This window comes from Tympanuchus pallidicinctus, unplaced genomic scaffold, assembly GCF_026119805.1.
Source record: "Tympanuchus pallidicinctus isolate F22 unplaced genomic scaffold, pur_lepc_1.0 scaffold8, whole genome shotgun sequence".
In the NCBI taxonomy this organism is placed as follows: domain Eukaryota; kingdom Metazoa; phylum Chordata; class Aves; order Galliformes; family Phasianidae; genus Tympanuchus; species Tympanuchus pallidicinctus.
Window position 1 is genome coordinate 16,574,077 of NW_026294802.1, and position 11,550 is coordinate 16,585,626.

The 11,550-nt window shown below is 42.9% G+C and overlaps 1 protein-coding gene across 1 annotated transcript; it reads left to right on the forward strand.

The window, feature by feature from the left end:
- The first annotated feature begins 433 nt into the window (after positions 1–433).
- On the forward strand, positions 434–2,807 carry PDE6H (phosphodiesterase 6H). The gene is made up of 3 exons (XM_052669567.1): positions 434–611; positions 893–933; positions 1,813–2,807. The coding sequence occupies exons 1-3, from the start codon at positions 472–474 to the stop codon at positions 1,887–1,889; spliced, it is 258 nt and encodes an 85-aa protein (XP_052525527.1). The 5' UTR covers positions 434–471; the 3' UTR covers positions 1,890–2,807.
- Positions 2,808–11,550: the final 8,743 nt, after the last annotated feature.

Sequence of the window (11,550 nt, forward strand, 5' to 3'; positions counted from 1 at the left end):
TAGAACTAGCAAGTAAAAACTCTAGCTCTACTCTCATGAAGGCAAACTGGAAGACAGTAGTGGCTAAACCTGCCTATCCTACCCAAACCATGGGGCAAACTGCGGCAGAAACCTGTCTCCAATAATCCAGCCATGTCTGAGACAGAAAAGGTATAATTCTCTACAATTCCACAGGTCACTGAACTATGGGATTAAGTTACTTTTCATTCCTATTAGAAATGTTCACAGTTTGTTATCTTAATTCTAGCATTCGCAATGAAAGGCAATGCTTAAACTGCTTGCTTTGTATGCATAACAGTCTTTCTTTATATTTTGTATCCTTATGTTTAATCCTGTCACAATTCTACTTCCCATAATTATCACAAGACTATTGGTACCTAGATATGATAAGCAGAATATTGTGTCAGTCCTTGCCACTCTCTTGCAGATAGAGGGATCTGAGTCAGGCATACTTCTGGCAGTAGCCGAACGATGAGCGAGAACCCCACCACCAACCTTACCACTGGAGATGCTCCCACTGGTCCCACCACACCACGGAAGGGCCCTCCCAAGTTCAAGCAGAGACAGACAAGGCAGTTCAAGAGCAAGCCTCCTAAAAAAGGAGTAAAAGGGTAAGGGTATTTTGGAAAGAAAAAAACTGTTCAAGTTGGGTTGCTCCTCACTGCTGAGCTGAGCTCCTGTGGCACCACCTTCCCCCAGGCAAGGAACCAGGAGGCTTCTCCTGTCCCATAGTGCCATCAGCTCTCTTGTCCTGGTGCTGGCCCACCTGAGCCTAGAGCTGCTCCTCATCATCTGCTGCCCACACTGCCCCTTCCCTGTCTGGGGCTGTGGGGCTTCTCCCCTTGGTATTGCTGTCTCAAACTCACCCTTCACCTGCCCTTTTCTTTCCTAGGTTTGGAGATGACATCCCAGGCATGGAGGGGCTGGGCACAGGTAGGCATTGCAGGATGTTGCTGTTGTGCCCCTCTTGAACATAAATGCATACTTTTCAGCACAGTAGAGGTCTGTCTGGGGTGGCCTTCGTCTGCCCGGCCTCTTTGCAGCTCTCAGGGTCACTGGAGGAGGTCAGTGTTCCCTCTGCAAGCTGCCATGGCCATGCTCGTTCTTACGTACACAAGGCAGAAAGGCTGTTTAGTCATGCTTCAATTTTTGGATACTTTCACTTGGCTGCAAATGGGCTTGTTTGTCTTTGTTTTCTGCTAATACTCTGACTAAGAATTTCAGCAGCATGAGGTTCTCAAATAAATGCCAAGTGCTAAGCTATTAATAGCAGAAATCACACTAACTAAACCTCAGCTAGAGAAGTATTTGTGCTATCACCAAAATCCTAATTTTAAGAATGTAATGTACTGATTTTGGACTGAAAAATACACACTAAATGACTTATAATTAGTCAAACAACAGCTGCACCTATCAATGAGTTACAGGTCCTGGACATGTTACACTAAATCATTCAGCATCTGATTTAAGACTGCACATCTTCAAGGATACCACAGTTTGGTTACAGGTAGTTTATAAGAACAGGAGAAACCCCATAACCAGAATGAATTTTCACACCAGTCTCACCACTGAAGCAACTATAGTCATGTTCACAGAGAAAGATGGCATAGGAGAAAATACAGTGATCTGGTTCAGACTGGTAGTAGTACCACATTTAAAGAGCTCATTGATTCATTTAATTTTCAAATGGAGTCTCACTTTTCTTTCTTGTCCCACATTTTAATGTTTTCTCAGTAAATCAGCCTTTCTGTTCATACAATAGAAATCAAGAAGTGCTGCTCCAGAACCCGTTTCTCATTCTCTCTTTTGCAGATATCACGGTGATTTGCCCATGGGAAGCTTTCAGCCATCTGGAACTGCACGAGCTGGCCCAATTTGGGATCATCTAAGGCTCCAGCATCTCTACTGGTGTCACCTGGTGACTCCACAGATGCCAGCTTGGTCTTTATTACGTTTGACACTGATTTCTGGCCCTTATACCCACTTGCTCATGAGCAGGATGGTTTTGTAAGAGCTAGTTATGAGAAAGTCCTTTGCAAATTAATTTGTCAAAGAAGTTATTCAGGACCCTGAACAGATTGCATGCTCCATGTGAAGAAACTACTGAAAATGTCTTAATGCCTCCCTGCACCATACACTGTCTTTTCCCACTGTTGTAGACCTTCACGTGTGTGGAGAAAATAGGAAGCCTCATTTAAGCTTTTCTTCTGGTTAGCTGAGATAGTGTGTGCATGGGTGTGCATGTATGCCCAGAACTGATTATATCAAACTCATTCTTTTTTCTTCCTTCTCTCTCTGACAGCTTTCTATATAGGATTTCCATGGGTATGTTCCCACGTTATCTGGGACACCAACTAGTTGCCAGGAGTTCATCTGTAGATATCAGAATCAGAGTAACTAGTCCAGACATTGGGCTGTTTTTGTGTGGGAGAGCCTTCCCCAGGGGTTCACCACCAGGAACCTGCTGCTAAGATGCACCTCACCAAGAAAGGGGGAAAGGGCTTGGAAAATGTTCTCTCTGCCCACCAGCTATGGGTCACAAGACTCTGGCTGTTGTAATCCTGTTAAATGAAAATGTGTGTGTCTGAGATCAAAAGCTAAATGAATTAATCCTGCTTTTCATTCCTTTTTGCTCCCGAGTGGCTGTGATGCCAAAGAAACCACCCTCCATACGACACTGTGTGTCCTTTCCTTAGAAAGCAGACCCTTGAATGACATTTGCACTGTCCCCATGCCCATACATATTTACATGAAGAGTTTGTTTCCAAGGACACACTGCTGGTTACAAAGACAAAAAATCATTGCCATTTGCCACCAGATAGTGTTGGTAGTTCTGTCTCATCTAGCAGAAGATGTCATTGCATTAGTTAGCATGGGCAAGTCTGTCTATTGCACTCAGCTGCAGGAAGGCTCTTCTCCTCACTCTCTGCCAGCTCAAAGCTCCAGAGCCCATCTGGATGTTCCCCTGGGAGAGATAAGAGTGGAGCAGGTGGGAGGCAGAGGGAGGTTAGGATGTGGGTTTGCAGGCAAGCACAGAGTAAATCCACTTAACCTCATCGATTTGTGTCTCCTGGTATCTGGCAGCCTTAGCACTGGTGAGCAGTGAGTGAAGGCACCCACATTCCCTTCTGCCCTGCACTAAGGAAGGACTTTCATTTTGGTCAGAGGCAAGGAGCAGGCATTGTTGTAGCTACGTGATATGCATAAGAGCAGACAGCATTTTTTATCACTGCTTTCAGCTTCACAAGCCTCTGTGCATACAAACCGCCTCTCCCTGGTTTGTCTTTCCTGTGCTGAGAATGTTCATGAGCAGCAAGGAATGGCTGTGAGGAGGAAAGCAAGTCCTGCCTAGAAGATCAATCCCCACACATAAAGCATTGCTATAAATCCACAGCTGTGCTATAGTTACCAGCTGCTGTCACGGCAGAAGTAAAAGCCAGCAGTTTTCATGTAAAATATAGCTCCAGCACCAGAAGCTGAAGGAAATTCTCACTGGCAGCCCAGAGTAGGGCTTTTATTATTCAGTGCTCCTGTCATTAGCGGCAGCAGCAAAGCAACGAGTGGCTCAGAACAGCAGTGCAATCACAGCACTGGAGTCATGTATCATTTAGCTAATTGCTGCACACGGCTATTTCCATGGGCAGAGGCAAGTCTGTCCTTTCTGCTCACTCCTCATTTCTCGCACCTTTCGTATCTTTTAAGGCTTTTCTTCTTTCTGTATGTGTTCTGAATGTAAGTGATATTTTATTTAGCTTTTACAACAGGAGACAGATTTCATTTTTCTTCAAGCGTGTGCTAGCCTTCTCCTTTTGTGGTTAAACGTGAATGTTCCTATGTCAGCGCTCTTGTGCTTTTCCTCCCATTTCGCTATCCTGTAGAATGCGATTCTTATTTCATTTTTTCAGTCTGTGAAAAGACCCGCTGGATCCAGATTTGCATCCTGCAAGCTGGCTGCCTCTATTTCCATGGAGCTTTTCCTTTTTTAAGCGGAGTACACCAAGAGGAGAACCTTCAAATTAGTTCTTCTGCTCACTTGTCATCCCAGGCCTTGGGAAAGCAGTACAAAAATAGTGAGATTCTCAGTTAGAAAACACTGGGGTAAAAGCAAAGCTCTCCTTAGCCCAGAGACTGAAGTGTTTCAGCGAAGGGGAAGGTCTTGATGTAGTTCCATATCAGACTGCCATAACCCCTGCTCCCAGCAGAACCACACCTCCAATGGGAACACACATATACCCATGTCCCATGCCTGGCTGAGGAGCTTTGCCAGAAGATGCTTTGAGTCACCACAGTTTGTTAGTTATTTTTAAAATAATTTATATGCATTAATAGGAATGACATTTGTTCCTTTCTTTGTAAGGAGTTCAAAGAGTTAGGAGTTTTAAAACATTCTCACGGTTGTTTTGTCTGAGACTCCGAGTTTTTTTCTAATACGATGTAACTCCTGAAGCTGTAATTTCTCAAGTAGTAAGAGATGGCTGTGGTGCAAGAAAGCAAATATATTTAAATAGTTTCTAGAAGGACTTCAGTCTATATACACTGAAATATGTTATTCTTTGTTCTTTTACTATAAAAACATGTCAAAAACAATAAAAATAATAAAATACATTTTTAAAATCCTAAAAATTTAGTCTGACTTACTTACAAAATATGTCCTGAGAAAGGCAGATGGCTCGGCTTTTCATTCTAAAATCCTTTCCTTAGGAAATCTCTGAGTGCCAGTCACCCCTCCTCATGAGAGAAAACTAGCTATTTATCTCCAAACAATAGGCAATAAAGTCTTAACTGTGATATCATCTAAGAAGCAATGCTCCTGAGTGATGATTGGTGCATTCTGCCAGGCGTGCTGTGCACCATTTGCTCAGGGCTGAAATCTGTTAGGCAGCTTTTTATTTCTTTCAGGACTGTGCAACTGGGTGTCAGCGTGCTTCCAACCCATAGTAATTTCCATAGTTCCATAGAACATAGTTCCTTCTCATTGCTATGACTGCAAAGGAGAGCTGCACCACTCGTGTCCCTTTGCTTCTCGTTGTTGAACTTTCTACAGATCCATAGGAGATTCAAGCTCCTGAGGACTAACTTCCTGCTGGTACATGCTGGTAGGTCTCATTGATTTCTTTTGTACCAATCTCCAGAGGTTCTTTCTTGCATCTCTTCACTGAGTGCCTAATTCAAAGTCTTTTGGCTTTGAGTGCTGTCTCTCCTGTGAAAGACAAATATCAGTTAGCCAGGCATCTTTTTTTCCTTTTAAGTTGGATCCTTTCCTAACATGACTTTGAAAGCCAGTGAAAGTTCTTTTAACGTGGTTACTGCTGTTCAACAGTACAAACTAAAGCTGAGATTAGCTGATGCCTGGAAAACTCTGTATCATACCAACAGTGCCGTCTGAGATGAGTCCAATCTTCTCCGGTGTGTTTCTGTCTCTGAAGAGTTAAATAGACCTAAATGTGTGAGAGAAAAGAAGTCTGAACCTTGGGAAAAGAAAGAAGTGTGTGTCTTGCCTTTCCTTCCACAAATGATCTAAACCATCTCAGGAAACACAATAAAGAAAAAACATTCAGTGTGAGCTGGAGTTTACAGGAGATCTGGAGATGTCCACTGCAAGATTCCCATCCAACAAGTCTGAAAATCATCACCTCAGTACTAAGCCACTACTGCATTTTTCTACCATTTTTCTACTGGTCAAAACGGTATGGAAGATGCTAAAAAAATGTATTCTGACAATATTCTTGGATGTTATGTGGGACATTTTTCTATCTTACAAATGAGATTCTAGGAGTCAGAAAAAGTAATGTAAAGAGTATCTTCCACCTTGAGGTCTCCAGTACCTGATTTTTCACAGCTCTTACCTTTAACCAGCACTCTATTTTCTTTATCTGGAGTTTAGGACAACTGTGGAGGGATTGTTGGCCCTTGCTGACCCTGCTGGATGAAACTGATGCTTTCACTCCAAAGACTTACTGCCTCCAGGCATTCATAAACGCATCCTTGTCTCATCATTTTTCTGAGGGTCTCTCCCATTCCTGAGAATCTTGTTAAGAGTGTGACTCTAGCCAGGTGGGCTTTAGAAATGGAAAAAAAGATTCTGATACCCTGAGAGATTTGGGCAGCAGTGAGTACAAGAAACATGCCAAGGAAGGAAAGATTTCCTCAAGAGTGTGAATGACAGTTACCAAGGTGGAGCCAGTCCATATCAGCTCCAATAACAGCCAGGTGCCTTGTGCTATTAGAAGACCTGTAAGAAGAACTAAGAAAAGCTCAAATGCTTTCGTTCTGTTTCCCTTTACCTCTGGTGAGGACTGAACAGAAGGAGCAAAGGATGGAAATCCCAGGACTGTTAACACACCCTCCAATGTGAGCTGTTAGCAAGCATCTCTTGCGTGATCTAAGCATGTTTACAGAGGGTGGAGGGACACAGTAGGTTGTAGGCAGATGGACTACAGTTCCTCAAGTACATGGATGCTTCTCCGTGACCTAAGGCACAAAATAATATTGCTTTCACAAACCCTCCCCGTTAGTTTCTCTAGGCACAAAGAGAATGCAAGCTCTTTCTGCTCATCTCACAAGCGAGTTGGACACTAGTCAGCTCAAACCTGTAGCAGACAGCCACCTCACCATCCAGGCAGCTGTTGGTACAGGCATAGCAAGCCTGCATCTGTCTGCACCAAGGGGGCTGTCTGCAGGTCTGAGAGTAAAGGAAGAAAAATAACACCAAGCCAACAACATGAGAAACAGTAATAGCGTTAGGATTGGCTTTGGTGATTGCAGTTTTACCTGAAATCCTCGCTGAGGTCTTTCCAGGGTAGGCACTTTGTAAATGCATCGCTGGAAACTAATGGGTTAGTACTAAGCCTGATCTCCAAGACAGCATAGTATTTCAGCCAACAAATACTGAATTTCAATAGCAAGCAGGGACTGTGGAAATGCAGGAAAACAGTCTTGGGAAAGCCAGTATGCAGCCAGGTCACACATAAATAGTCAGGATGGCAATCACACAGATGAAAGTACTGGGGAGCAGTCCATTGAAACACACATCTTAAGCTGGCAGAAGATCAGGTAAGCACCAGTCCCAAAACGAGAACAAGGGGAAGGCAAGGGGCAATGAAATTGGAACCAAATATGGTCAGCAAACAAAGCAATTCTGGACTAAGACTGCTTATATAGAAATAGCACCACAAGGAGCTATATTATGAAAAACCTGAAAGAAACTTAACACTGCTACATCCCATCCAGAAGGCTGCATTCAGATCCAGGCATTCTGAGGACAGAGCCTAATAAACTTTTACGCATTTCAAGCAAACATGGAAGGGGGAGGGAGAGGAAAGAAACATACAGATAGAAAGATGAGGAAATGCAGCTGTAAGGACTGTACAGGCAGCAGAGAATCTGATCCAGTCGCTGAAACAGCCCAGTGGAGTTGTGATTCCCACCTGGAGGTAGATAACAAAAGAAGACAAATATCACCTGGATAATACAAGAAAAAGTCTACCTGACCATAACAAGACAGCAAAATTTTAAGTAGATGTTATCAAGTCTTAACAAATCTCTTTCTCGGGAAAGCTGGTGTCTTCTTCCATGGGAGTGGGAAGGCTCTATTACTTAGGACATTTGCAGTGGGACTGTAGAAATAATCCAATAATCCCCTGCGGAGAACATCTGGTGTGGATTAGATCTAACTCTGGCAGGAGACAGGGCAGTCTCTCTGGCCATCATCACTGCAGTTTTCTTGCATGAAATACAGTAGTGTTGTATAGAGTGAGTAAGTTTGCTTTTTCATGTGAAATAGAATTATAGAACTACCTAGATTGAAAGAGACCTTCAAGATCAAATCCAACCATTAAAGTGACCTACTAAGTTCCATTACCACATCATATCTCTCAGTACCATGTCTATATATCTCTTCAATACCTCCACAAATGGGGATTCCACCATTTCTCTGAACATCCCATTCCAATATTTGACCACCATCACTGTGAAGAATTTTTTCCTACCATCAAACGTAGACTTCCTCCGGTACAAGTTGAGACCATTTCCTTGCATCCTATCACTTGTCACCTGGGAAAGGAGATTGGCATTCTCCTTGCTGCAATCTCCTTTCAGGTGCTTGTAGAGAACCACGAGGTTTCCCCTTAGCCTCTTCTTCTCCAGACTAAACAACCCCATAGGTCTTCATAACTCTTGTTTTCCAGTCCCTTCACCAGCTTTATTGTTTTTCTCTGCACCCACCTGAGCAACATAATGTCCTTGTAGTGAGGGGCTCCAAACCCAAAACAGTACTTGAGATGAAGCCTCACATGTGATGCGTACAAGCAGACACTTCCCCAGACCTGCTGGCCTCGTTATTTCTGATACAGGCCAGGCTATTGGCCTTCCTGGTCACCTGGGTTCACTTCTGGTTCATGTTCAGCATCCCTAGTCCTCTTCGTAGGCAACTTTCCAGCCGTTCTTCAGCCACTTTTCTAGCCACACACTTCAACCAAATGTATTTTGTTGTTACGATATCAAAATTAAATACATAGTAGCTGTTTAGCAGCCATCTGTAAGCTTCTGATAACAAGACATAAATAGACCAGTAAAGAAATGGAAAGACATAAATATGATCAAAGAGAAATGGTGAGCTCTCAGCCCCACTCCCTGCTGTCAGAATTTATTATTTCAATGAGCCTCCTCCAAAAGAAAAAACAAATGCTGCTGTTGGCTCAGATGCACACCAGTGCTAGCCCCAAGTGTGCCCTCGGCCTGCAGCAAGCAGCTGCCCTTGGCAAGGTTTCATCAAGCCAGAGCATGTAGCCTTGCCCTCATACATCAGCTGCTGGCACTGCGCTCACTGCTCCCTCTCTACATCTCCCTCCTTTCCCATCTTTCCTCTGATGTCTGCCCACTTCTTCCCCGCAGTGCTGAGGTCCTTTGCTGATATCTTAGTGGCTAAGGGAGAAAAGTTCATTGGAAAAAAAATAAAAATCCAAGGCTCAAAAGAAGAAGCACCGAGATGAATGAGATATTTTCATTGCATCAATCAGAAAGAATCACTGCTTGGAGTAAAGCTGTGATGTTTCAGTTCCACATCTACCTTTTGTGCCAGATTTCTCAGTTCAGGAAGATAAAAGATGCACCTCATTATCTGTAATGCTGTGATGAGTAATTTTCTTTTCCACAGCTCCACTCCAGGGTCTTTTCCTGAAGGGCAGAATGAAGCTTTGCAGCTTTATCTCAGCCATGTAACCTCTTTGCATTCATTCATGGTAATGCCTAATCCCATTTTTAATCTTAATAAGCTCTTTAGTTCAATAATATCCTATGGCACTAAGACATATAAGTTAATTCCTTGACTTAAAGCCAAAGTCTCTTGGGAGTTTTACCGCTGACTTCTATGGGCTTTGAGTCAGGTCAGGCTTCAAAAAAAAAGCTCAACCCAGCTCACTGCAAACCACTGAATTACCTGACTGGAAAAGTACTGCAGTGTTATATCCTTCTCACTTGTAGCTTCTCTGTATCTCTGTATATAAAATTTGCATTCACAAGAATTTCAAGCAGTGTTTAGCCTGAATAATAATGCCAAGATGCTTTGATAAACCAAGCAGGAAGGAATGACTTTCTTCCTCTCACTAACCTGGCCCTGGGCTGATCTGGTGATTCAAGATGAAAAGTTTGGAGCCTACAGATATCTACTCCCAGAAGAACCTCATCTCTCAATCTAAATTAGTCAATTAAAAAACAGATTCCCAAGTTTATACAGACAAAAATGATGGAGATAAATTTAATATGAACTAAATTACAAACAGGAGGAAATTGCTGCTAGTTATAATAATTTAATTACAGAGTACATTTTAAATCACTTCTTTTGATGGACTGAGAAAAGTCATACTGTAGGGACTGCCTGCAGTCTCTCTGAGCCCCAAATGAAGGTCTCATGTGGCTGCAGCAGTACAAACCTTCTGTTTTGCCATCAACCTGGGACTGTGGCTGGGAGCTACACTGTGGTACAAAAACTATTCAGTGTCCTTCATGTGTCTTCACTTCAGTGCTAAGAAAAGCGAGAAGAGAAATCTGTCCCCACAGCCTCTTCATTCCCTTGAGCTTTGTGATGAAGCACTGAATGTACACACAGAGAGAGTAAATTAGCTCAGACACATACCCAAAGCGTGGAGGTCACAAGAGCTTTAGAAGCTACTGCTCATCAACTGGGTTACAGTTTTTGCTGCAACCTCTTTGGCTGTTCCAATTTCCATTAAAGAACAGCTCACAATGTCTTATGCTTGTGTGCATCTTTTTTGCTTGCAGCAAGCTCAGAGCACATGCACAACACATTGCTGCAACTCAGCTGCTGAGTAATCCTCAGTAACTTGAAATGGGTTCATTGCTTCCTATCATGGATCCATAAGCCATTTGGTGTACTAAAGAGATGGCTAAAAGATCAGGCCTGACAATGTCTTCACGGGAACAAGTTTCTAATAGGAGTTCTTCAAAGCAGTGGTGGTAAAATCAGATGCAGTGGCTGGAAATTGAGATAAGAATAACATCACTTATTTCTGACAGAGGAAATAATGAACTCCGAAAAAACTTTCCTTATGTGATCTGTACCCTGTAAGTCTTCAAACCAGGAGTGTATAACAGGGTGGAGGACAGACATGCTGTGGCTAACATCTGTGGCTCATGGCACTTTAGAGCTCTTGTGCAGGATCACTGGAGCAGTTTTCAAGTCAGAACTACACAGGATGTCACTAGGATGATCCTAGATGGTTCTGACAATGTGTCTCCCATCCTCACCCATTAGTGCACAGGCAGGAGTCCATAAGAAAGGACTCTAAACAGAGTCCTTTCTTATGTCCTTTAAACAAATAATACTAATAAATAAATGCCTTTATACTCTTATATATGTATATATGAGCATATATATGTATATACTCATATACTCTTATATATGTATACATATATATGTATACTCATATATATGTATACATACACATGCACACCAAAAGTCTTCCCAAAAAAGGAGATTATTGTGTACGTTATATCATGTCACTGTCTGACATAGGCCCTGCTAAGTTTCTAACTCATTGCTATCAGACAGCCAAAACAATGGGGCTCGGGGCTTTGTATGAAAAGAGTTGCAAAGGTCTTAGCCTCCATGAGGTAAGGAGCAAGAAGGAACACTTCACAGAAAACAAGATAGTTTGTTGCTTTAACATTTTAGCTAGTTACGGCAAACTAGATGACCACTTTCATGTAACACATCACGTTACACAAAGCAAGGGTATGGTGGGGAGTTACTGCCAGAAGCTGGTAAAGCACACCTGGGAGAAACACTGAGCACATGAGGTTCACGTCATAAGGATGTGCAGCAGGCATGGGCCACACCTGAGACAGTAGAATCAGAGGGAGAGGTGCTAATAATTCATTAGTAGCAAATCAAGTTTAACCAACAAAAAGAGCTGCATCCAGCGACAGAAGTGAGCACACCTCTTGGATTTGCTGTCAGTACCAGTAATTGCAGCCTGGGACTGACCCAGCATGGCTTTTGCTCTAGTGCTGGGGGCTGTGAGGCTGCTAGAA